Source organism: Peromyscus eremicus, chromosome 15 (genome assembly GCF_949786415.1).
Source record: "Peromyscus eremicus chromosome 15, PerEre_H2_v1, whole genome shotgun sequence".
NCBI lineage: Eukaryota > Metazoa > Chordata > Mammalia > Rodentia > Cricetidae > Peromyscus > Peromyscus eremicus.
Genome location: NC_081431.1, coordinates 38,271,998 through 38,299,767, shown reverse-complemented (window position 1 = coordinate 38,299,767; position 27,770 = coordinate 38,271,998). Strand labels below are relative to the sequence as shown.

The 27,770-nt window shown below is 44.1% G+C and overlaps 1 protein-coding gene across 6 annotated transcripts in view; it reads right to left on the bottom strand.

Annotated features, from left to right (window-relative positions):
• Axdnd1 (axonemal dynein light chain domain containing 1) overlaps positions 1-26,540 on the bottom strand; it is a 75,686-nt gene extending 49,146 nt beyond the window's left edge. For 2 of the 6 annotated variants that reach the window (XM_059281243.1, XM_059281244.1), the window contains exons 1-10: positions 25,825-26,375; positions 24,708-24,880; positions 23,964-24,067; positions 15,729-15,849; positions 13,660-13,742; positions 11,428-11,484; positions 10,725-10,827; positions 7,369-7,490; positions 3,935-4,075; positions 3,206-3,310 (exon numbers count right to left, since the gene is read on the bottom strand). In XM_059281243.1, coding sequence (XP_059137226.1) covers positions 3,206-3,310; positions 3,935-4,075; positions 7,369-7,490; positions 10,725-10,827; positions 11,428-11,484; positions 13,660-13,742; positions 15,729-15,849; positions 23,964-24,067; positions 24,708-24,880; positions 25,825-25,921 — 1,106 coding nt within the window. In that variant the 5' untranslated portion in view covers positions 25,922-26,375. Of the gene's footprint in view, positions 1-3,205; positions 3,311-3,934; positions 4,076-7,368; positions 7,491-10,724; positions 10,828-11,427; positions 11,485-13,659; positions 13,743-15,728; positions 15,850-23,963; positions 24,068-24,707; positions 24,881-25,824; positions 26,386-26,416 lie in introns of those variants that run through there. The other 4 variants (XM_059281242.1, XM_059281241.1, XM_059281239.1 and 1 more) reach the window with 4 other exon arrangements.
• Positions 26,541-27,770: the final 1,230 nt, after the last annotated feature.

The following is a 27,770-nucleotide window of genomic DNA, read 5'->3' as shown; positions in this document are numbered from 1 at the left end:
TTCGGAATGCAAGTAATAGCAATCCAGTAATTTTATTGTTAATCATCTTTGCTGATTGATTAGGGTTCTTTAATCAAAGGCCTGAAGCCTAATAAACTATAAGTCACTAAAACTTTAAATCATATAAATTAGCTCAAGGTAAAAGAAATTCCCTCCCAGCCACCCAAAGACTTATGTATAATCAAGCACCTTGTCCTGGCTAGTTTTTAAGTCTTAGTGAATGAGTGCGTGTGTGTGTGTGCGTGTGTGTGTGTGTGTGTGTGTGTATGTGTGTGTGTGTATGTGTGTGTGTGTGTGTGTGTGTGTGTGTGTGTGTGTGTGTGTCCTGGGGGTAGAACTCAGGTTTTCAGGCTTGGCAGTAAGTGCTTGGCTGCTATCCTGCCAGCCCCAACAACTTCTGTTTGGCTAAACTCAGAGGGCTTTTAAGTTTTTAAGTCAACTTGACATAAGCTAGAGTCATTTGAAAGGAGAGAAACATCAATTGAGGAAATGCCTCCATACTATCAGGCTGTAGAGAAGCCTACAGGACATTTTCCAGTTCATTGTGGGTGGTGCCACCCCTGGGCTGAAGGTCCTGGGTACTCTAAGAAAGCAGGCTGAACAAACCAAGAGCCAACCAACCCATAAACAGCACCCCTCCATGGCATCTGCATCAATTCCTGTCTCCAGGGTCCTGTCCTGTTTGAGTTCCTGTCCTGATTCCCTTCCTCCCCAGGTTGCTTTTGGTCATGGTGTCTCATCACAGCAACAGTAACTCTAACCTAAGACACACCTCTTTCTTACTGTGTTCTCACGTCTAGCAGAACATACCTTTTCCTTCTCATTGACACCATTTCCTCTCTTGGAATTAAAAGCCCTCTGAGTTTAGCCAAACAGAAGTTGTTGGGGCTGGCAGGATAACAGCCAAGCACTTACTGCCAAGCCTGAAAACCTGAGTTCTACCCCCAGGACACACACACACACGCACGCACGCACGCACGCACGCACGCACACGCACGCACGCACGCACTCATTCACTAAATAAATGTGATGGAAAGAATAAACACAGAAATTACAAAGTGACTGTGGTGGTTTGAATGGCCCCGTAGACTCAGAGATCTGAATGCTTGAACACCAGGGAGTGGCACTATTAGGAGGTGTGGCCTTGTTGGAGTAGGTGTGGTTTTGTTGAAGGAAGTGTGTCACTGGGGATGTGATTTGAGGTTTCAGATGCTCAAGCTAGGCCCAGTCTCTCTCTTCCTGCTGCCTGCCAATCCAGATGTAGAACTCTCAGCTCCTTCTCCAGCACCATGTCTGCCTGTGTGCCACCACGCTTCCCACCACGCTGATAATGGACTAAATTTCTGAACCATAAGCCAGCCCCAGTTAAATGTTTTCCTTTATAAGAGTTGCTGTGGTCATGGTGTCTCTTCATAGCAATAGGACATTAACTAACACAGTGACAGATAACACTTTCCCTCATTAATGTTACCTTTGCTCTCAGCCTGAAAGTGCACTGACATAGAATTGTCCTCTTGGCGTGAGGCAGAAACCACCACTTTAAGTTGTCTATCATGTGCTCACATAATTGAGAGGAAAGCCACACAGGCGGGCACACAGGAGACCTCCTGGAGCTATGCCTTCATGATGTGTTTACCTTTCTGCCTGACCAACAACACTTTTGTAAAAATAAGGAATACCCTAATTCATAAAAGAGCAAAACTGGGGCTGACAGACGGCTTGGCCACGGAGAGCTCTGCTGCTCTTGCCGAGGACTGGTATTTGGTTCCCAGCACCCAACTAGTAGCTCATAACCATCTGTAACTCCAGTTCTAGGGCATCTGACACCCTCTTCTGGGCCCCACAGGCATTGCCCAGGCATGGTACACAGACCTATGTGGAGACAAAACACCCACTCAGATAAAAAATGAAATGAAATAGAAGAGGTTTTAAAAGAGGGGAGAAACAGAAGAAGATGCACTGACCCTGGCTTCCATAACACACACAGGTAATCACAAACACACAGACATACGCACCACGTCACACGTCTTTTCTTAAAGAATTGAAAGTTTCCCAAAAAAGGAATGAGAAAAGCATCTCCACACTGTTGTCTTTAGATTCAGTTAATTTATTGATATTAACTATGTTGATTAAATGCATTAGCAATTAACTGCGCCATCAATAATGTATCAGAAAGATATAAAAACACTTCCCCTTGGTGTCATTTAACCAAGAGCAAGTCCAGATTTAAATTCTCTGCCTCGTGCAACCTGTGTCTTCAATCTCAGTCTGTGCTATGAGTCTGAACAGGTGCCTGCCCGAAGGCTGTCCTGTGACTCTGTCCCTGTGTCTGTGTCTGTCTGTCTGTCCCTCACAAAAGGCTTTGCTTTGTATTTATTGAATGGCACAGAATGAGGAAGGAATGGGTTACTTTACAGAAATCTTTAACAGAGTTTTACAAGGAATTAAGTCACTGACTCCAACTGACCTTAAGTGACCCAGACTACAAACACCATTGTTTATCAATCAATACCCATAACAGACATTCGTGTTAGAAGATTGTTTTCAATCTCTGTATTTTCTGTTTCCAGCAAACAACATCATAACACACATGTATTGTTTGGGGTCAGGGGCATGGAAGAGTACATAATTTAAGATTACAGTTGTGCATTAGCTTAAGTTGTAAATCTTGGGAAATCCACGGCAAGTGAGGTTCACTGCTAGAATGTTCTCTTAGAGGCAGGTTAAACTAACAGCTGAGTACACAGTAGGGTATCAGCATTAAGTCTTAAGTGATCTCAAAGTATGTTATGAACTCTGGCTGTGAGGCCCAGCAAAAGTCCCAGTCTCCTAAAATGCAAACAATACTTTCATAATATTGCATTGCTACATTAATGCTTTCATTGTATTTCAGTGAACAGACACAGATATAGTTCTTGTCCCAACTGTCTGGCTTTGTGATCTTGCCATTAGAATGCCAGAGCAGTCAAAGATGGGATACAGACATGACATGGACACATAAAGCTTCACGAACTGACACTGAGCCAGAGATGACATTTGAAGGGCTCTATTACATGTCACTTTTAACCTTTATAAAAAATAACCCTAGGAAGCAGGAGATACGGCAACCTGGATTTTACATGTGGACCAACTGAGGCCCAGGAAAGTTAGATGATTAAACATCTCCTCTTTCCATTATCAAGCAATGTAAGCTTTACCAACTCACTTTGCATTCTTTTCTGCTTCCAAAAGAGCTTCCGCCAGATCCTTCTGAGCTTTCTCTGCATCCTTTGTTAATTTTCTGTCATGGGCCCGAACCAGACAAAGTTCCCTGGTTGGGGGAGGGGGGAGAAAAGAAATCGCAGACTCAAAGATGAAAACTTCCGAAAAGTTTCTACCCCAGAAATCAGATTCACACATAAGCTCCATAACTCTCTGCATCCTCTCCGTTCATTTTCTGCCCGTAAACCAAAACGAAACCCCCAGTGCACTTCCTGGGTGGACTCTGTCAGGTTTGGCAATGGACTTGGACAGGTGCATCTTCTAGTACAGAGCAGGGGCAGCCGTTCTACCCCGCTCTGGTCTGCCTAGCCTGTGCTCTTCATTCTTACCACTGGTCATCTTGGTGCAAGGTTAGCCCACTAACTATATTGCTATGGTATATTTATTTTCTTTGGAATTTGAACATTAACATCTACAGTCATGGAAGTGCTCTGGAAATATGATTAAGATAAATATCCATAATGTGGAACAGGTTCTTCTCTATCAAATACAGGCAGAATTTTGGTTTTCGGTTCAAATGGGTAACCCAGTCTCTGCCTCTCCACCAGTCTCCAGTTCTCTGAAGGCAAAAGAGCCTTCCTCTTTAACGTCTCCTCCCCATGGTTTCCTTTCACTCGAGGTAAAGACAGGGCTCTGGCTTCCACTTTGGGTTGAGGAGGCTCAAGGTTTTCACCTGGTCAACTCCTCAATCACATTCTTGAAGTTATACAGTTCTTGTAAGATGCGCTGGTCCATCATCCGCTGAGTTACGAAGTCTTTGTAGAATTCAATCATCTGCCGGGCAATTTGGTCAAGCATTTGCACATATCTCTCTCTGCAGGAGAAAACCAAGGAAAAGGGAAAGAAAAGAGAGACAGGAAGAATGCAAGCAAGAAAGTAATGTTAGGAAAAGAAATAACCAATAGGCACTCACGAACTGACAGAAAAAGAAAGGAATCCAGACTCCTCTCCCACAGCACACACATAGTGAGTTAGAACCAGAGACATGGCTATTGGGAATATAAATAATATCTGAGACATAAAATAAAGATAGGATGTGTTTTGGTTCTAAATTATAAACTCTTTTGAGAGGAACAATGCCATATATCTACGTTTATATTAATAACCAGAGTGCCTTGAATAGACTGAGATTTTCACATAGTTGAATTCGTAGGTGACACTTTCCTCAAACTGACTAAATGTAAAAAGACACCAACTATTTAAAACGGATTACAATGCAGCTGGGCGGTGGTGGCTCACGCCTTTAATCCCAGCACTCGGGAGGCAGAGCCAGGCAGATCTCTGTGAGTTCGAGGCCCACCTGGACTACAGAGTGAGTTCCAGGAAAGGTGAAACAGAGAAGCAGAGAAACTCTGTCTTAAAAAAAAAAAAAAAAAAATGTTTTCCCTCAAAGGAGCTGTTTCTTTTGCCATTAGTCCTGAACTTCTTCTATCACTCTCGGCTTTATTTTGACCTTGACCGTGCAGGCTGCTTCTGCTGTTGTTCCGATCTGGCGCTCCTCACAGTATTCTATTACTCCTCTCCTAATCCTAACCAGTCTCTAACGGCTTTGCTTCTTCCTCAGACCAGTCAGACCGCAGGGAGAGGAAATCCACACTAGAAGAAAGGGGGGGGGGTCGGACTGTGCTCAGCAGGGAAGGGCCTCCTGTGCCCTTACACATGATACACAATAATAATAATAATTTTTAAAAAGAAACTGATAGACTGAGTATGACAGTGCATGCCTTTAATCCCAGGCACCAGAAGGTAGATCTTTTTGAATTCAAGGCCAGCCTGGTCTACACAGTGAGACCCTGCCTCAAAAAAAGAATCCAGTGCATATTTAACAACAGGCTCAAGGCCAGCCTGGTCTACATAGTGAAACTCTGCCTCAAAAAAAGAATCCAGTGCATATTTAACAACAGGCTCAAGGCCAGCCTGGTCTACATAGCAAGTGCCCGGCCATCCAGGGCTACTAGCTGTACTTAAAAGATGAAAAAAAAAAAAAAAGGAAGAAAGAAAGAGATGTTCAAAAAGCTCTTACAACTTCTCCTGGTTCCACAGAGAGTGAAATACAGTTATACTGTCTGGCCAGTGTATTCTTTCAGCGTTTTGGACAGAACCAAAGTCTAAGAAAGATAATTATAGTAACAGTAGTATTTATCATCTTTACCATTAATGACTGCATATATTGAGCACCTATTCTGTTTTCATTTTTTTTTTTTTTTTTTGGTTTTTTCACGACAGGGTTTCTCTGTGTAGCTTTGCGCCTTTCCTGGGACTCACTTGGTAGCCCAGGCTGGCCTTGAACTCACAGAGATCCGCCTGGCTCTGCCTCCCGAGTGCTGGGATTAAAGGCGTGCACCACCACCACCCGGCCTGTTTTCATTTTTAATTTTAATCAAGTCATTATGATTCTGAGATAGAGCTATATGTACTCACGGGTGTGCAGGTGTGCTCACGGGTGTGCAGGTGTACTCACGGATGTACAGTGTACTCATGGGTATGCAGGTGCACTCACGGGTATGCAGTGTACTCACAGGTGTGCAGGTGTACTCACGGATGTACAGTGCACTCACGGGTGTGCAGGTGCACTCACGGGTATGCAGTGCACTCACAGGTGTGCAGGTGCACTCACGGATGTACAGTGTACTCATGGGTATGCAGGTGCACTCACGGGTGTGCAGGTGCACTCACGGGTATGCAGTGTACTTACAGGTATGCAGGTGTACTCATGGATGTACAGTGCACTCACGGGTGTGCAGGTGCACTCACGGGTATGCAGTGTACTTACAGGTATGCAGGTGCACTCACGGGTGTGCAGTGTACTCACGGGTGTGCAGGTGCACTCACAGGTGTGCAGGTGTGCTCACAGGTGTGCAGGTGCACTCACGGGTGTGCAGTGCACTCACAGGTGTGCAGGTGTACTCACGGATGTACAGTGTACTCATGGGTATGCAGGTGCACTCACGGGTATGCAGTGTACTCACAGGTGTGCAGGTGTACTCATGGATGTACAGTGCACTCACGGGTGTGCAGGTGCACTCACGGGTATGCAGTGTACTTACAGGTATGCAGGTGCACTCACGGGTGTGCAGTGTACTCACGGGTGTGCAGGTGCACTCACAGGTGTGCAGGTGTGCTCACAGGTGTGCAGGTGCACTCACGGGTGTGCAGTGCACTCACAGGTGTGCAGGTGTACTCACGGATGTACAGTGTACTCATGGGTATGCAGGTGCACTCACGGGTATGCAGTGTACTCACAGGTGTGCAGGTGTACTCACGGATGTACAGTGCACTCACGGGTGTGCAGGTGCACTCACGGGTATGCAGTGCACTCACAGGTGTGCAGGTGTACTCACGGATGTACAGTGTACTCATGGGTATGCAGGTGCACTCACGGGTGTGCAGGTGCACTCACGGGTATGCAGTGTACTTACAGGTATGCAGGTGCACTCACGGGTGTGCAGTGTACTCACGGGTGTGCAGGTGCACTCACAGGTGTGCAGGTGTGCTCACAGGTGTGCAGGTGCACTCACGGGTGTGCAGGTGACACGGCATATGTGGAGGTCAGAGGACAATTTTCTGGAGTTGGTTCTCTCCTTCCATTTCGGATTTCAGGTCATGAGGTATGCATCATGAGCATTTCTACCCAGTGAGCCTGTGTTCTCATTTAAATTTCACCACAGCTAGGCATATATACCTCTAAGGCTATATAACAAGTTCGAGGCTAGCCTAAGCTACATAAGACTCTTTGAATAATCAATAATCAATTAACTCTTTCCACTGTCCTACCAAGCATTTCAATACTTGGTACAGAGTAGGTACTCAACAAATACCACTGGTTTATGCATGAATAGTGAGAAAACAAAAGCTCAGACTTTTACCAAGATCTTATGCCAAGATGAAGATTTTCTATAGAGATGAAAACTAAACACACATTAGTTCACAGAGATATTTTGTAGCTTTCTCAAAAGCAGATACAAGCACATCTCAACACATTCAAAAAGATGCATGTATGGCAGTAGTACTGTGGGTCCTATTAGCTTATATAATCAATATGCATTAATAGTTACAATTTAAATGTTTGAAACGGGGAACCTGAAACATTCCGTTAACATTTCTAACCTGATTCTTGATAGTAGTTCTCCTCTATCTACACAATCCACGCTGACTTGACGAATCAGTTCATGGAATACTGTGTTGTAAATGGTCTGTTCCTTTTTCAACACATTTAGTAGTTTGTGCATCTGCCAGAGGTAAGTCAGATAATCAGTGCTTATGACAGGGTATCAGTCAAAATCCCTTTAAAAAGGAAATATGCTGAAAATGAGTAAGTTTTAGTAAAATCTTGGTTGGCTTGTTGCGGTTTCATTCACATATCTACACATCCAGAAATGACTTTTAAAATCTAGCTAACCTTTGCTGTGGGATGTATGGCAAATGTGTTGCTGATTAATCAATAAAACACTGATTGGCCGTTGGCTAGGCAGGAAGTGTAGGCGGGGCAAGGAGGAGAATAAAGCTGGGAAGTGGAAGGCTGAGTCAGAGAGACACTGCCAGCCGCCACGATGAGAAACAGCATGTGAAGATGCCGGTAAGCCACGAGTCACGTGGCAAGGTACAGACTTATAGAAATGGATTAATTTAAGCTGTAAGAACAGTTAGCAAGAAGCCTGCCACGGCCATACAGTTTGTAACCAATATAAGTCTCTGTGTTTACTTGGTTGGGTTTGAGTGCTGTGGGACTGGCAGGTGAGAGAGATTTGCCCTGACCGTGGGCCAGGCAAGAAAACTCTAGCTACAAACCTTGATTGCTTTCATGTGATGCACTGAAACTGTAAATACTACACCTTCATTGTACCTACTGGAACGAAGCCTCGATCTAATCATGAGTCGACATCGGAGAAACCAAAAGTAAGGCAGATTCTACAGACAGACTGCCCATGGACAGCAGTGTCTCAAAGGTAAGAAAAGCAAAGAACTGCTGACAAATCGTTTGGGACTGAAGCCATCTACAGCAATGACAACTAAAAGCACTCTGAGATCCTGGGACCCTCAACTGAGAGGAGAGAGCTTAGAAACCCCAGTCGGGCGGTGGGTTCTCAACCTTCCTAATGCTGCAACCCTTTAATACAAGTTCCTCATGTTGTGCTGACCCCCAACCATAAAATAACATTATTTTCATTGCTACTTCATAACTATTTTGCTTTTATTTTGTTACTGTTATGAATCGTAATGTAAATATTTTTGGAGACAGGTTTGTCAATGGGGTTACCACCCACAGGTTGAGAACCACTGAATTAGAAGGACAACTGGTGAACTATAAAATTCGAATATGAGATAATGCTATCTTATCCATTGTGTACAGATCAGATACATGGTCTTCAGACTTGGTGGCAAGTGCCTTTACCCACTGAGCCGTCCTACCATCCCTCTTTTTCTGTTTTGTTTTCAGATAAGTACTTGCTACATACCTTTAGGCTGGATTGGAACTTGAAATCCTCCTGCCTCAACCTTTGTTGGGAGCCATGCGGCCTAGTTTTGGACCAGTATATGAGTGCTTGTCCAATGGATCTCCAGAAGAGGCAAAAGCCCATGGGGACAGTGTCACTTGGCAAGGACCAGTGGACTTCTGGACAGCACAGAATACTGCTGAGACCACATGACCTGCATGCTCTCTTCTCGCTTATAACATTGATGATTCTCTTGGTGGTTTTAGTATCATTTTGTCAATCATGCATGGGATAGATATGATCATTCCTGGGAACCCCATTTTTTCTCGAATATCTTCCCCTAAAATTCTTTAGGTGAGGATGCTTCTCAGGTTTCTTGTCTGGGGATGCTAGCTGTCACTTCTAATTCAGTGCTGACAGGATTGGAGGCAGATCACCCCTATTTCTGTAAATCTGTTTTGAATGATAGTGTTCTTGAAAATGTGTGCCTATGTTTATCACCTTTAGTTTTGTAAAGACAGGACGTAACTGGCTCGGTATTTGGCCAAGCTAACAAAACGATAAGTGTTGTTTTGGGTTTAAAGATGTTTTGATGTAAAAGTTGGGGAAAAAAACATATTTGACATATTTGTTTTTGCTGGAGGTCAACATTGGAGGACGGGAAAAGCTTGTTTGTTAGTATGGAAAAACACGCTTGTTTTTGATGTATAAATAAAGATGGCTGGAGCTATTCAGGGCCTGCCACTTGTGTGAAACTCCTCTGGTGGTTGGACACTTCATTTCTTCATGCTGAAGCCCCTTCCCCACCTCAGGACCCGAACCCAGGCTGTGGCTGGACTGTGGCAAACCTTCAGTGTTAAGAAGACCTATGCCAGCACGACCTACTTCAGGATAGCCAATAGAAGGTTAGGGTGTGATTCAGTTGGTAAAGCACTTACAAAGCCCTTGATTCAATCCCAAAGCACCACATAAGTAAGGCATGTTCTGTTGACCTGTAACCCGTGGAAGATGGAGACAGGCGGATCAGAAGTTCAAGGACATCTACAAAAGTTCAAAGTCACCTCCTGATACATAGTGAATTCAAGGCAAGTCTGGGTTACATAGATTCTATCTCAAAATAAAATATCCAGTAAAAAGATTATAAATATACCAATACAAGGAAATGAGAAATATTGGAGAATATGCAAATTACCCCAGCTGATCACTACACACTGTATAAGGAAGTATCACATTGTACTCCATAAATATGTATATGTCCATTAAAAATAAAACTAAGTAGTAGCCGGGTGGTGGTGGCGCACGCCTTTAATCCCAGCACTCAGGAGGCAGAGACAGGTGGATCTCTGTGAGTTCGAGGCCAGCCTGGGCTACCAAGTGAGTTCCAGGAACGGCACAAAGCCACACAGAGAAACCCTGTCTCGAAAAACCAAAAAAAAAAAAAAAAAAACCCTAAGTAGTAAGATCAATCCATGGAGCCTTGACAAATGTAGTCACATGCCGAATAACGACACTTCAGTCAACATAGGCCAGGTCATAACCATGGTTCTCTAAAGAGTAGTGACTGAAACATCCCCATCACCTGATATTTTGATTGGCCTTCTCTTTTTGGATATAAGGATCCTTACCACAGAGTTGTAGCAGTCTACCCCGCCTAGGCCTGTGCATCCAGATTTATGTAAATCCATGCTTTTGTGTTTGCACAGTGACATCACCTAATGACGCCTCTCTCAGACACATCCCCATGACTAAACAACATATAACTATACTAACAGTTGATGGTGTGGTGTTCTCCATATGTCAGGCCCATTCTAAGTACTTTAAAATGTCATTCACTCTCACTCACAACGACCCCGTGTGGCAGGTACTACTATTACGTCTAATCAATAGATTAGGAAATTGAGGTACAACAGACACGAGATGATCTACCCAGGGCCACCCACCAATAAACGGCAGAGTCAGAACCTAAACAAGCACTCTGCCTCCCAAGGACACACCCTTAGCCACAAGGTTACTCTGACCGGCGATTACCTTGGTTGGCCCCACATACTCCTCAGTCTCTGCTCCAGCCCTCTCCAGCATGGCATCCATCACATCACCCAGCCGGATCACTTCTACTCTCTTATTAGGTTTCCTAAAGATCCAAGGGACAGACTTAGGTAAGGAGCATCCCGGGCCATCCTCAGATGAAAACGAAAATGTAAAATGTTTCAGGAATATATACACTATGGAATACTAAGGGCAATTTAAAGGGGCAGGACCAGACATACTTATTAAGTAATATACCACTAACATAGTTTAAAACAATAAAAATGAAAACAGTGTAATTTTTTCTTAAAAGAAAAATGATTCTGACCCCCAAAGGTGCTATATAACTGCATGTGGGATGATAAGAACACAGGAAAAAAAGGAGGGACCATAAACACTAAGCTTAAACACTGGGTAGTTCACACTGTGAGAGACAAAAGACAGACAGCAAAGCAGAGAGATTCTGATGCTCAATGTACAGAATATAAAAACACACTCTAGTGCTTGAGTATCATGCTATGCATACTATCTGAATATGCAATTGGTCACAGAAACACAACAAACTGAATCATGGTCTCACAGGCAGTTATTACCTTGGGCCTCTGCCATGACTTGAATGTTTTGTCTAATAAAATACCAAGGAAAGGGCCATGTGTGTATGTGGTTACCCTGTCCAAGAACACTTCAGAAAATCACCTGTACTCACATGGACGGGAAGAGCAACAGCCTGTTCTCACTGTCTGTGAGGAGGGTGGTGTATTTGCTGCAACAAATACAATAAGAAAATGTTACTTTAAGAAAACATTCTGGGCTGAAGAGTATAGGTCAGTGCTGGAACACGAGGCCCTGGAGCAGAGAGAGAGGAAGAGAGGAGGGAGGACAGTACCCGGCCTGTTCATCAATTAGCACACCACATACCCGGCACCTGGGTTCCTAAGAGCCATTCTCCACCAAATGAAACCCATGTTCTCTAGAGAAACTGCTGGGGACTCACTCAGGAGTGAAGATAGAAAAAATTACAACATGATAAACCAAAGACCTCAATGGAATTTAAAAGCTTGGATGCAATTTTAAAAAATCATGTGCATACAAGATCATCCATAAAAATCCACACAGAGAAATAATGACATTGATCATATGTGGAACATTTTTAGTAAAGGATATTCAATTCCATTCCTTGATATATCGAAATACAAAGATTTACTTGATTCATTTAAAAAAAAAAAAAAAGACATGCCTGCAATCCCAACACCGGGGAGCAGAGGCGGGAGAATCAGTTAATCTCATCTCCTCTACAGAGAGTTCGAGACCTACCTGAACCACATGAGACTTTTTTAAGGCCTTTGAGAAGGCTCCACAGGTCACCAAGCCCAACAACCTTGAGTTTGATGCCTGGGACCCACGTGGTGGAAGGGGGGGACTGACTGCCAAGAGCTGTTCTCTGCTGTCACCCCCTGAACACACACACATAAACAAATACAATTAATAACAACCAAAGTGCCTTTCGGCATTTTCAAAGATGGCAGGGTGGGCTTGGGAGTTCGCTTGATGGTAGAGCCCTTGCTGGCATGTGCAAAGCCCTAGATTCAATTCCAGTACCAAAAAAAGGAGAAAGAAAAGAAAAACAATGACTTTGCAATAGTTAACTGTTATTTTAGAAAATTAAAACAAGACTCTGTTTTCAAATGCATAAGTAGGAATCAGTAAATGATGAAATGACTAATGTGCAATCTGGAACAAAGCCCTAGAGACGGGCATACAGACTACCTTCCATTGTCTGTGTGGGCACTGCTCAAACCCCTTCCACAGCTAAGAATTTGCGAGACCAGCAGTGGTGGTGGCACACACCTTTAATCCCAGCACTAGGGAAACAGAGACAGGAGGATCTCTGTGAGTTCGAGGCCAGCCTGGTCTACAAAGTGAGTTCTAGAACAGTTAGGGCTGTACAGAAAAACCCTGTCTCTGAAAAAGAGAGAGAGAGAGAGAGAGAGAGAGAGAGAGAGAGAGAGAGAGAGAATTTGGAAGAAAGTTCTGCTTTATCTGGTTGGTTGGTTTTGGGTTTTGAGACAGTGTCTTTCTATATAGTCCAAGCTGACCTTGAATTTGCAATCCTCCTGCCTCAGTTTCCCAGGTATGCACCACTACACACAACTCAAAGTTCCATTTTTTCAAGATTTGTTTTTTTATGTGTATGTGTATGCCTGAGTATTTGTATATGTACCACATGCTTGCAGACCCTTCAGAGGCCAGAGAAAGGCATCAAATCCCCTAGAACTGGAGTCACAGGAAGTGGTAAGGTGCCGGTGATGCTGAAACCAAACCTGGGTTTTCTGCAAGAGCAGCAAGTGCACTGAAGTGTCGAGCCATCTCTCTAGTCCTAACATATTTTTAATAATGTATTTATTTTTATTTTATGTGCATTGATATTTTGCCTGCATGTTCGTCTGTGTGAGGGTGTTAGATCTTGGAGTTATAGACAATTGTGAACTGCCATGTGGGTGCTGGGAATTGAACCTAGGTTCTTTGGAAGAGCAGTCAGTGCTCTTAACCACTGAGCCACCTCTCCAGCCCCTAAAGTTTCACTTTTTAAAATATTAGAAATTAAATGGTAAGAAAAGCTATGGAACTATTTAGTCATGAAAACCTAAAATTCTTGTATTCCTCCCTTGGAGTCCCTGACTATCAGGAGATCTTTCTTGCTTTACCTTAACAAATCTGTGTTCACTGTGCTCTAAAAGCAAACAGGAGAAGGAAGAAGAGCCTTCTCTAGGGTTGTTTGCTTTGCCTTTGCTCTTGTTTTAATATCTCTTACATTGTGTCAGGGCAGCTCGCCCAAACATTTCCTGACCACACTAGGAAAATGAGGGTGCTCTTCTTTCAAGTGTAGAAAGGAGAAAACAGTGCATGTCAGATATTCAACAAACATCGTAGTACTCACTCATCATAACACTCCAAACCCGAAACTCCTGTATTTGACACAATATGAAATTCTTCAGGGACCAAAGTGTCTGCTAATGTCTTCTGCTTATAAAGAAAAGGATGGATATATTAATAGATGAAAAACTGTGCATATATAGCAAAATTAAGCAAGAATGTAAGGACAGATTTTTCTCCTGGTATAATCATCACTTGGTATTTGAGAAGGATTAATTTTAGAATCCTTCAAAGATATCAGAATCTAGATCAGTGGTTTTCAACCTTCCTAATTCTGCAACACTTTAATACAGTTAATACAGTTCCTCATGTTGTGGTGACCCAACTATGAAATTATTTTCATTGCTACTTCATAACTCTAATTTTGCTAGTGTTATAAATAGTAATATTTTTGGAGATAGAGGTTTGCCAAAGAGGTTGCAACCCAGAGGTTGAGAACCACTGATCTAGATGGTCAAGCCTATTACATAAAACAGTTTAGTGTTTACATAGGACCTACATACATTTCTTTTTTATAGTATATTGACTCTGGATTACTGTAATACCTCATACAAGAAAATTGTTGCCATGCTAAATTATTTAGGGAATTATAACAAGAAAACATTTTTATGTGTTTAGTACAGATACAATTTTTTCAAGTATTTTTTACTTGTGGTTGGTGGCATAGGTGAATGGAGAACCCTCAAGTATGGAGGGCCAACTATATTCATAAATCCTTTAGCTTTTTTTTGTCCTTGCTGTGGTGGTTTGAATGAGATATCCCTTACAAGTCTCGGACATCCCCAGTTGGTGGAACTGTTTGAGAAGGATTAGGAGGTGTGGCCTTAATTGGAGGAGGTGTATCATTGGAGTTAGCTTTGAGGTTTCAAAAGCCTTGCACCAGTGTGCCCTCTCTCTGCCTCCTGCTCTTGAATCAGCTGCTCCTGTCACCACGCCTTTGCTCCACCATCATCGACTCTAACCTCTGAAACCATAAGCCCAACGAACACTTCCTTTTATAGGTCGCCATGGTCATGGCATTTTGTCACAGCAATAAAAAAGTAACTAAGACAGAAGTTAGAACCAGAAAGTGGGCTATTGCTATGAAACTTAACTATGTTGTTTTTGGAAGAATGTAAGAGACTTTGGGACATTAGACTAGAGACATCGAGCATTCTAAGTGGAGCTTAATGGGCCATCCCAGTAGAATCTTGGAAGACCCTAATACTAAAGCTATGAAGACTGTGGAGGACCAGATCACGAGGCTTCAGAGGGGAACAATATTAGGAACTGGTCTAGAGACCACTATTGTGATATTTTGGCAAGGACTGTGTCTGCTTTCTGTCCTTGTTCTAAGAGCTTAAATTCAAAAGTAATGGATGAATTTCTTTGGTGGAGGAGATTTCAAGACATCCTAACTGACTCTCTTGTGTGGTTGTAAGTAATCATTCTTATGCAGGTCTATGATGAAAAAGATCAAATGGGTCAGAAAGATATGCAAACTATACAGTTTGAGGAGAAAAGGAGCACCAGGAAACGTAATGTTACGGCCAAGGGGTGATGAAAGGGATAAGAAGATTAGGTAGCGCCTGCCCCCACACTGGAATAACACATGGGGGATGCCCTTAGCACTTGGGAGGCAGAGTAGGCAGATCTCGAGGAGAAGGAGACTAGCCTGATTTCCATAGCCAGGGCTACATAGAGAGACCCTATCTGGAAAAAAAAAGGGGGGGAGGAGGAGAAAGAAAAGGAAGAAGAAAGGAGGGAGGAGACGAACAGGAGGAGGAGGACAGTCACCATCTACAACTCTATGTGTGAACTTTCCAGGGGAGGGAGAATATCCCCTTCCCTGATTTTGTACTTTTAAAATCAGTGAATACTTACTAACTGGAACAGTTAACTGTGGCCTGGGAAATGGCTTAGAATACCTTTGCTCTTTTCCTAGTAAATGCAGTTTTAAAGAAATAACTGGGATGTACTGTAATGACAATGGAGCCCGAAGGCTGTTGTTATAATGAGCCGAATGTTGCTTTAGAGTTTAGAGAAACAATTAAAAAGCCAAGAGGGAGAGAAAACTCTTCTTCCCATACTTACGTTATGAGGCACCATGGCACTGTCCTCGGGCTCTAGGGACTTGTTTATACCTGGGGGACAAAGCTTCTTCTCCTTGGCCTCTCCTTTTTCATATTTAACATCATACAGAAAAGAAATATCCCTTAAAATTAAGAAAATACATTTTAGAAGTAGATTTTTCTAAGAGGGTATACAGCCACACACTTCCTACTAGTGGGTAAAATATGAATTTTGGTCAGCAAAACGGCTCTCATTACTTCTTTTTGTCCCCTGCTTATCTGATTTTTATTATTTCAAATTATTTAAAAACATAGGGAAAGGAAGTGTGATTTCCATTGCATAAATGTCCTTTGGTCCTTAGCCAGCCCTGTTTCAGAAGATGAGCCCATTATTTTAGAATGATGACAGCAGTTTACCAACCAAACACTTGTCACAGCTTCAGTGACAGCAGCGACGCTATGCGGGGAACCATCTGGAGAAACTGAAGCTGTAGCACTGTCGCTCTAAGAGACTGGCTCTTCACTTTGACCATCTGCCACTTTTAGCATCGCTGCCCTATAAGGACACTTCAGAGATCACAGCTGTCAGAACACACAGCCAGGCCCAGATTCCCCGGAAATCCATAAGCTTCCAATAAACGTTGCCTAATTAAGGTAGACTAGTATTTGGTCCAGACTCTCTGGGCAGATCAGCTTAAATCACAATGGCTGTGGCCACTGCCTCATGAGCAGAGAGGGGAGAAAGCAACCAAGGTGGGCAGAAGGGCCCTGGCTTGGGGAGGACACTCCCTCAGGGTCCGCAGCTTTTGGAAGAGGGGCTCACTCACCTGGTTGGTGACCTTGGGTTTAGCACCCAGCACCAGCTTACTGAATGGAGGCCCCTCCATAGCCAGAATCCAAGCGTCAAGGGTGAACCTGCCGATACCTGGACCAGCACTTCCCAACCCCTCTAAGACTAGGGCATTGGACAGGAGTCTGCTCACATTCTTCTCTTCAGCATCACAAATTTCTCATTCACATCACTAACTCTTTCCTCCCCTTCAACCTCAGATGAATCAGTTCTTTTTCTCATGGTTATCTCTGCCACATGTGTGCGGGACTCCATCTTGGTCCACAGCCCCAGAATATCACTCCACCAGTGATAACTTGTGTAGAAAGCTCCCACTGCCCCATTAAGACATTCCCTGGCCTGTTTGCTCTGTGTCACTCTGATACAATACTGATCAAAACCACCCTGAGGAAGGAAAAAGCTCATCTGGCTTACAGGTTCCGGACCATCACCCAGGGAAGCTGAGGCAGGGACTAGAGAGGAAGTGTGCTGACTGGCTTGGTCTCCACGGATTCCTCAGTCTGCCTTCTCACACAACCCTGCCTGGGGAGGGTACTGCTTGTAGTGCGAGGATCACCAATCAAGACAATGCCCCACAGACATGCCCACGGGCCAATCTGATGGAGGTAACTCCTCAACTGACGGTCTGTCTTCCTAGGTGGCTCTGGTTTGTGCCAAGCTGACAGAGACTCTCTAGTACATCCATAACAAGTCTTCCCTTCTAAAACTCCTTCCTTGACCATGCATTGCTACTATGCCATCATGATGTATCGAGCTAGAATCCGACTATCTATCATCTATGTCTTTCTGTTAAACATCAAACTTCCTGATGTTACCTCGCAGAAGAGATGCCCCTCCCTTCGGAAACCATGCCCCAGAAATCTAGTGCAGACTTCCCTTTACTAAGCTAATCTTCTATCGGTTTTCCTCCACTGCCCAGAATACTTTCCTGGTGTGACTACTCCTCCTGATCTCTTGTGTTTGGGACACTCCTGGTTCTTCTGTCTACCCTAGCTGCTACTCCTCGGAACTTTCTGAGCCCTCCTCCTCCTCTAGAGATGCTCCATAGAGTTGTGTCCTTGTTACCCTAACACTTTCCTTTCCTATTTCTTCTTTGGAGAAGCCATCAGCCCCGCAGTCTGTTTCACCATCCGCTATTGGCTAAGGCAGTCATCAAGATCTCAGCATCAGTACTCCACCCTCCCATCCCTTGCCCTCCGCATCCAATCCACTGCTGACATCGATTAATTCTACAGTCTCCTCATGTCACTAGAGTGTCGGTGTCCAATCCACTGCTGACATCGATTAATTCTACAGTCTCCTCATGTCACTAGAGTGTCGGTGTCCAATCCACTGCTGACATCGATTAATTCTACAGTCTCCTCATGTCACTAGAGTGTCGGTGTCCAATCCACTGCTGACGTCGATTAACTCTACAGTCTCCTCATGTCACTAGAGTGTCGGTGTCCAATCCACTGCTGACGTCGATTAATTCTACAGTCTCCTCATGTCACTAGAATGTCGGTGTCCAATCCACTGCTGACGTCGATTAATTCTACAGTCTCCTCATGTCACTAGAGTGTCGGTGTCCAATCCACTGCTGACATCGATTAATTCTACAGTCTCCTCATGTCACTAGAGTGTCGGTGTCCAATCCACTGCTGACATCGATTAATTCTACAGTCTCCTCATGTCACTAGAGTGTCGGTGTCCAATCCACTGCTGACATCGATTAATTCTACAGTCTCCTCATGTCACTAGAGTGTCGGTGTCCAATTCACTGCTGACGTCGATTAATTCTACAGTCTCCTCATGTCACTAGAGTGTCGGTGTCCAATCCACTGCTGACATCGATTAATTCTACAGTCTCCTCATGTCACTAGAATGTCGGTGTCCAATCCACTGCTGACATCGATTAATTCTACAGTCTCCTCATGTCACTAGAGTGTCGGTGTCCAATCCACTGCTGACATCGATTAATTCTACAGTCTCCTCATGTCACTAGAATGTCGGTGTCCAATCCACTGCTGACGTCGATTAATTCTACAGTCTCCTCATGTCACTAGAATGTCAGTGTCCAATCCACTGCTGACGTCGATTAATTCTACAGTCTCCTCATGTCACTAGAATGTCGGTCCTCCTAGTTCTTACCAACAGCACATCTCTGGCCCAATTGTCATTACTTCTGATGTGACTCCCCAGGTCTCCAGGGTATGTCCTCTATCCTTCTCTCAGACTTAGCTCCCTAAGGCTTCATTATTTCATGTGGAATACTTTCATTTGTCTCTGTCCCTCCATCAGCTTTAGAGTAGACTTTGGCCTGCTTTGTGCTCACTGTTACTCCCTCTCCTCCGTATTGCTGCTGCAGCTGCAGAAGACACTGGCCATTCTGCTGCCCAGCTATCCATTCCCTTTCATCAATATCAATCACTTTCCTTTGAGTAGTTGTCTCATTCCTCTGTTAGAAGGTCTCTCAAAAAAGGTTCTGGGGGGCCAGCAAGATAGTTCTGTGGGTAAAGACACTTGCCACACAAGCCTGAAGACATGAATTTGATCAGTAGGACCCAAATAAAGGTAAGAGAATCAACTACATAAAATTGCCCTCTAACCACAAGTGTGTGACACACACACACACACACACACACACACACACACATCAACACACACAACACAATACTAATAAAATATAATAAAGTATTTTTTAAAGATCATGTAGGACAAGCAAGATTACTCAGTGGTAAGAACAATTACTAAACAAGCTGAGTTTGATTGCCAGAATTCACAGTGCAGGGAGAAAACAGACTCAGGAGAGTTGTCCTCTGCTCCCCACATGCATACTGTGGTATGAGCACACACACGCAATAAATAAATAAGCATACTAATAAAAATATAAGTAAATGAAGTCACAGTAGTGACTTGGGTCATTTGCATTGAGAATATGTCATGTGCAAGGGTCATAACAGAAAAATAGTAAATATTACTGCACACATTTAAAAAAAATTTTTGAGGCTGGGTGGCAGTGGCACACGCCTTTAATTCCAGCACTTGGGAGGCAGAGCCAGGAGGATCTCTGTGAGTTTGAGGCCAGCCTGGTCTACAAAGCGAGATCCAGGACAGGCTCCAAAACAACACAGAGAAACCTTGTCTTGACAAACCAAAAAAAAAAAAAATTATTTGACAAAAAGCACCCAAAGCATGGAGGAGGGCACTGTAGAAGGGGACAAATTAGAACAAAGTCTCATGACACACGTATGAAAACACCCTAATGAGTCTGGTATGGGAGCACATGCCTTTAGTCTCAGCTCTCAGGGCTCAGACAGGTGGATTTTTGCTTGAGGCCAGCCTGAGCCACATAGACTAGACCAGCCAAAGCTACAGAGTGAGACCTTGTCTCAGAGAGGGAGAGAATGAGAGAGAGAAAGAGTCATATTGAAACTTAATTGAATAAAAAAAAAAAGGTTTTTCTTTGTCAGCAGAAAGTATTGTGAAGTCTCCATGAAGCTGGTCATGTGACCATCATATTCATGTCAGGAAGCAGCAGGCACTACATTCCTAGCAGCACCAGGTTTTATATCCTCCCTACCTTTTTATGGAATTATACAATTATGCACAATTCTATATATGTTATATTCTTCCTTAGATGTGGTGGGCACGCCTTTAATCTCAGCATTTGGGAAGCAGAAGCAGGCAGATCTCTTGAATTCAAGGCCTGCCTGGTCTACATACCAAGGTCTAGGTTAACCAGGGCTATACAGTAAGACTATATCTCAAAAAAATATTTTTATTTCCTTATTATTAATGGGGATGTGGGTGTATGTGATGTGGGTTCGTGTAATATGTGTATGTGACATGGGTGTATATGATGTGTGTGTGTGTGTGTGTGTGTGTGTGTGTGTGTGTGTGTGTGTGTGTGATATGGGGGAGCGTGATGTGGGGGGTGTGATATGGGTGTGTGATGTGGGTGTATGTGACATGGGTATCTGTAATAGGGATGTGTGATGTGGGTTGTGATGTGGGTGTTTGTGATATGGGAGTGTGTGATGTGGGTGTTTGTAATGTGGGTGTGGGTGATGTGAGTGTTTGACAAAGGTATGTGTGACATGGATTGTGATGTGAGTGTGTGATGTGGGTGTGTGTAATGTGGGTGTGTGTAATTTGGGTGTGGCCAATGTGTGTGACATCGGTGTGTGGCATAGGTGTGTGTGAGACATGGATTGTGATGTTGGTGTGTGATGTGGGTGTGTAAGTGTAGACACAGAGACACCACAGCACTCACATGGCAGTTGAGAACCATTTGGGGGAGTCCGTTCTCTCTTTTTAACCCATAGGAATGGGCTCAGGTCACCAGGCTGCAAGGCAATTGCTTTTCCTGCTGAGCCATCTTGCTGGCCTCAATAATTTTTTGTAGCAGTCAGTTTTCTGCATTCGATCATTTCCTGCTTAAAATCCCAAGATTTATTTTGTGCGTTGAACACTGACTGATGAGGCCATCAGGAAAGATTTGAGAGCTGAGTGCCTAGTCATTTGTGTGTCATTGCTGTGCTCTGAATACGCGGCAGTTGTGCACATCACTTTCTAGTGTGCAGCTGTCACAGCCCTGAAACCGAGCTGTCGAGATGCTGATGAAGATGTGGTATGGACGCCTGGAAGAGCCATGCCTGAGCTTGTGCTGCCTGGTTTCTGTTTGATTTTGTTAACTTGACACAAGCTGGGACTATGTGGGAAGAGAAACCTCAACTGAAAAAATGCCTCCATCAGATTGCCAGTAGGACATTTTTTTTTGAATAACGATTGAGGGAAGGTAGAGGTGGGCGGATCTCTGTGAGTTCCAGGCCAGTCTGGTCTACAGAGCAAGTTCCAGGACGGCCAGGGCTACATAGAGAAACCTTGTCTCGAAAAACAAAACAAACAATAAGTAGATAGATAAGAAAAGAAAGAGAGGAAGGGAGAGAAAGAGGAAGGGAGGGAGAAGGGAGGGAGGGAGGGAACTGAGCAAACCGGGATCCTGCCTCCGGGTTCCCGCCCTGACTTCCCTCAGTGATGGAGTGGGACCTGAGAGTTGTAGGATGAAATAACCTTTCCTCTCTAAGTTGCCCTTGGTCACAGTGTTTTATCACAGCAAGGGAAACCTAAGACAATCCTCATCGGTTGTTGACGGAACTCCTCCCTGGAGGTCATGAGACTGGGACTGTGTCCCTATGGACACCAGCTGAGCCGTCCTTACGTTTCTTGACTCGTCCTTCCATTCGGCCATCCTTGTTTGGTCTCATCTCCTGACCCACTCCATCACCTTTCTTTTCTGCTTTCCGAGATGTGTGCTGGGCTCACAAGCAACTGGGCGCAATTTCTGTTTTTAACCTTCCTGCAAAGTCTCCTGCTGCTGAGTCTATTCACAGTTCTGGGGTTACAGTGAGGATGGGCTGCTGAGGTCTATTCACAGATTCCGGGGTTACAGTGAGAATGGGCTGCTGAGGTCTGTACTCATAGTTCTGGGGTTACAGTGAGGATGGGCTGCTGAGGTCTGTATTCACAGTTCTGGGGTTACAGTGAGGATGGGCTGCTGAGGTCTGTACTCATAGTTCTGGGGTTACAGTGAGGATGGGCTGCTGAGGTCTGTATTCACAGTTCTGGGGTTACAGTGAGGATGGGCTGCTGAGGTCTGTATTCACAGTTCTGGGGTTACAGTGAGGATGGGCTGCTGAGGTCTGTATTCACAGTTCTGGGGTTACAGTGAGGATGGGCTGCTGAGGTCTGTATTCACAGTTCTGGGGTTACAGTGAGGATGGGCTGCTGAGGTCTATTCACAGTTCTGGGGTTACAGTGAGGATGGGCTGCTGAGGTCTGTATTCACAGTTCTGGGGTTACAGTGAGGATGGGCTGCTGAGGTCTGTATTCACAGTTCTGGGGTTACAGTGAGGATGGGCTGCTGAAATTTTTATTCAGTTTCTGAGTTACAGTGAGGACTGGGGTGGTGCTGCTACTTGATGTCCATATTTTAAGAACTTCCACTCAGAAATCATTTGACATTAAAACTTTTTGTGTCAGTTTCCCGCCATAATCAGATATAACTAGTTAACTTTTCCAAGTATTTTAACGATCGCATAACTGCTAATTCCAACACTAATAATTACAGCTGTGATCTGAATGCACAAAATACAAAATTTGAGACACTAAAGCCACCCAGCCAAGTTTCTACTGTAACACTGTGGAAGAGCAGAGCCATAACCCCCGACACTTAAACATCTGACATACTCCACCCTCCACTCTCTCATGTCTGCTTTTTCATAGCCCTCAGGGCACAGAAAACTGAGCGACTCTGTCCATCCCTTCTCACCCATGAGAACAGTAACTTCCATAAGATTAAATACCCTACTAAGTGTGGATGGACTTCTGGATGAAGGTGGCATGTAAGCAAGGCATGCAGGGAGATTTTGATAAATGGAAAATACTTTCAAATGAATAAGCCACAATCTTCATGGAACAAAAATTGACAGCGTATTTTTGGGAATGATACAAAATAATAAATAGCATTTGGTTATTTATTCTGAAACAGTGTAAAAGTTTAAAGATTCCCCTTGAAAAGAGCCAGGAAATTAACCTATTCGTCAAGACTTCCCATGTCATGTTTCCTCTAAGATGAACAAAATGCATGGACACCTACAGATATAAAATGCGCCAAAGGCCTTCTGTTTGATGGATTTATCCTTCTTAGTATAGTGCAAAAAGCCAGGACACTAGAGAAAGAAGTGTACAAACAAGTGTGCAAAAAAGAAAAACAAACAACAAACCAGGCCTGGAGCAGGGCTCAGTGGATAAAGGTACTTGCCAGCAAGCCTGACAGCCCCAGTTCAACACGCAGAACCCACATGGTGGAAGGCGAGAACCAATTGCTACAAGTTGTCCTCTGGTCTTACACATGGGACATGGCATATACACACTAAACAAACAAACAAACAAACAAACAAACGAATATGGCCAGGCGGTAGTGGTGGTGGTGGTGGTGGTGGTGGCGGCACACGTCTTTAATTCCAGCACTCGGGAGGCAGAACCAGGCAGATCTCTGTGAGTTCGAGGCCATCCTGGTCTACAGAGCGAGATCCAGGACAGGCACCAAAACTACATGGAGAAACCCTGTCTAGAAAAAAAAAAAAAAAAAAAAAATGAACGTGTGTGTGTGTGTGTGTGTGTGTGTGTGTGTGTGTGTGTTTAAAAATTCAGCAAACCAAAATTTACAGCCAGTATTCAAATCTACCGTACTGATAATAACTATACATATATCCTTTCAAAATTATCACTTATCAATGATACTGCAAGTTTCACAATCCATAATTCTACAGTGCTGTCAGTCCACCCACACCCAAGATTATCACCCAAAATGAGAAAACAATTCTATCTATATGCATATACCCCACTCACTTCCTTCTTTACCTTCCAGCTGCTGTTACGGAGACAGGATGATCAATCAGATATTTGAACTTATTCCTTCGAACAGGGTGCTGCCAGACATGGTCTACAATACGTGGAAGAGCACCCTGTTGGAAAAAAAGCGAAAACACAATGTCCAGCAGAGGGCACTCTAGTCAAAGAAAAGTTATCAATTTGAATATTTACATCAAGGGCATTTGAATGCTTTAGAGAGGAGCAGAATGCTTATTCAAGAACAGGTTGAAAGGCAAATTAGAATATTAAGAGAGCATCAATAACTTGTTCGGTAAGTTTACATAAAAACAGGTTAACAGAAACACTCAAGCAATGGAAACATTTGCTCAAAAGATCTGAGGGTTTTTTGCTTTTGGTTGTTTCTGGTTTTGTTTTTTGAGACAGGATGTCATTGTGTAGCCCAGTCTGGCCTGGAACTCATGGTAATCCTCCTGCTTCAGCTTCTGAAGCACTGGAATTATCAGTGCCAGTCACCTTGATCAGCAAGATCTGAAGTTTCTAGTTGGCAAGATGGCGCGGCAGCTGAAAGCCATGGTGGAGAGAACCAACTCCCAGAAGCTGTCCTTCGACCCTGTGCTCAAACTCACACAGGAACTAATAATAAAATTTTTAATTTAAAATCTGATTTTTAAAGAGCGTCTGAAACGTATAACTTATGCTCACCAAACACTTAATGAAGTAAATAAAAAAAGAGATAATGACTCCCAATGTTCTACGTATGTGTACACACACCTTTGGAGCTTTAAGTTTCTTAGCAGGCAGTAAGTTTGCAGGACATGGACCAGCATTGGCTGCATAGTTCAGAGAGAGAAGAACTTCCTCGGGGATGAATTCATTCGGAAGGGAAGAAGGAAAGGGTTTGAGATGGTCCACCATGACTTTTTTCTCCTTCAGCTCAGGAAGGACTAAGAAAGTAACAGGAAAGAAAAACTTTCAATGGAATGTTCTAGAGAGTTAAAGTTCCCCAGAATGCCTTATCAGTTTCATATGTGCTTCTAACAGTGGACAGACAACAAATAATACTTAAAGCACAGAATAGCATCCAGTCCACAGAAGGGTGGAGGAAGAGAGGACGCATGAGAACATGAAGAGAGATACAAATAAAAAAAAAACTGGGCTACAGAGTGAGTGTACAGCCAGCTGGACAATGGAGTGAGACTCCCCTATTTCAATGTAAAAAGTACACAGGGAGCTTGCTCAGGGTAGAGTCCTTGCTTAGTGTGTATATGTCCCTGAGTTGAATCATCCGTACCTCCTAAATAGTAAAAGGTTGATGGAACTGTAGCAAAATATAAATAACAAAACAAACAAAACAAAACCCCCTAAGTGACAGTAAGACTGGAGAAAGCGTCAGTCTAAGAGTAAGAATTCTTACTCTAGTACAAGTGTACAATTATCATAAATCTTCCCTTTTTTTTTTCTTTTGAAACATGGTCTCACTATGTAACTCTTAACTGTCCTGGAACTCACTCTGTAGACCAGGCTGGCCTCAAATTCACAGAGATCCACCTGCCTCTGCCTCCTGAGTGCTGGGATTAAAGGCATGAGCCACAAAGTCCAGCCCTAAGGATGAAAATTTTAAGGACTCTCAGAAAAATTTGAATCTTATACAAATAGGCATATAGTACTGTGTTTGTCTTATCCACACTACTACGTTTTTTTAAGTTCTCTTAAAGTCAGAGAGCAAAGAGCCAAACAGGTGGTGTTTCATACAGCTGTTAGTATTTAAATGAAGATGAAACAGGATTCTGCCTTGGTAATGGCTAGGTTGTCGGAGGAGAAGGGGAGAATGGATTGCATTGCAAATTCTGTCAGTGGCTATGATGGTTCTCACGATGCTGAAGTTTACCTCTTGTCTCCTCCTTGACTACAGACAGTTTTGACTGTTTGACCTCAGATGTTGATGGGGAGTTCAGGGAAGTTCCCGACGCTTTGCGGAGAGACATAATGAACAATGCCTCCTATCACTCCCAGAGCTATTCCTCCAGAAAATTAATTCAGAAACAAATCAAAATCGCGCTGCGTCTTTCAGGCCGCCCCGTAGTTCTGTAGGCAAAACAAAAGCAAATGAACAAAGAGGCCCCTTGATGGTTTATGTTCAGATTGGAACTCAGAATTCATCTAGTATGGTGTCCCTTCTTTGGGGAGTGTTCTCGCAGATAACCTGCCATGGTCGAGGAGGGGTACGGAGGAGTCAGAGTCAGGGCCTAGCCCGGGAAAGTCAGGGTCCGCCGCCCTACAGACGGCGGGCGGGTCAGCGCGGCCCAGCTCCACGGGCTCGAGTGGGGCAGGGCTCCCACGGCCCCTTCAGCAGAAGCCAGTTGACGGTCACCCGCAGCTGTACCCACAAATTGTGTTTCCCGCCAGGCCTCGGTTGGTAGGCCCCTTCCTGGAACGCCCTGCGTCGTCATAGCAACGCAAGACCCCCGTGTCCTAGCAACCTGTGGTCCGGGCTGCCTCCGGCGGCGCCGTCAAAAGAAAAGACAGGTGGAACAGTCTCTACACTATCTAGCTGTTTCCGTGTGCTTTTAGTCGTGCGTAGTAACAATAAGGAAGTCAAATAATTAATCTGGCTGTTGCCTCGGAACGGGACCGTCTCTAGTGGCCGCGCTTCACTTCCGGCTGCAGACTGCGCAAGCGCAGACCCAACTGGCTGCCGCGCTCCCTTAGAAACTCCCCTGCGGCCCCGCCCATACGATAGGGTGTTGTAGGAGTAGTTTTCGTCCTTGAATCCGTCTTTATTGTTGTGTATTTTCTAAATATCCCGGGTGGCTTCAAACTCACAGAGATGCTCCTGCTTCTGCCTCCCAATTGTTGGGATTAAAGGCGTGTGCCACCACGCCAGGCCCTACCAGTTCATTTTCACAGCCTGTGGGCAAGATTTCATATTCATCTTTGGGTGCTCAGATAGGAGCCTGCAAATCTCCTTGAATCCTTTCCGTGAGGGGGAAGTAGGCTAGTATTTGTATTGAATGTAGCTTTATTAAAACATGAAAGTTTAAATTAGCACTTTTTTTTTTTTTAAGGAGTTGGCTGCATAGCCCGGGTTGACTTCAGCCTTTGCAATTCTCCTGCCTCTACCTGGAGTGCTAGGTTCACAGGCATGCACCACCACACCTAGATTAATTTGGAACTTTCCAGAGAGATACTTTTTAGTATCGAAGAAATTTAGTTACAGCTTAGCCAAACACTTCCCAAGGGAATTAGTGATTAAAAAAAAAAAAAACTATGAGAATAATTACCTTTCTCACTGTACAGTAAATCAGGCTCCTACCAAGAGCAAATTGGGCAGCCATGCCAACCTTGAATATGGCATCCCATGAGATGCACAAACTTGGTTGAGTCCAAATGGACCCTAAGCTTCTATAAATTCCCCCCCCCCCCCCGTGCTGTTTCTTGACTCTACACGGCAATGGATAGCCAGGCACACTTAATTTCTGAAGTGACTTCCCCATCCTCCTCCCTTGCACTGCAGAAATAGGTGGGAACAGTTAGGTCATAGAGGGTAAGCACAGTGACTTTGTGCCTGTTGCTCCCATAGGTGTTTCAATGGGAAGAATGTTGTGATGTCAACTACTGATCATGATGTACTCCTACAATCAGTAGATTCTTTGGGGAGAAGATGCCAGTACACTTGTGCTGTTACAACAGAATACAAGATGGGCAGTCTGCGGAAAAATAGACATTTATTTCGCAGTTGTGGAGACTGGGAAGAGCCAAGTGCTGGCAGGTCCAGTTTGATAGCTCAGTAATCTCAGCTCTTTGGAGGTTGAGACCTGGGCTACAGAAACTGTC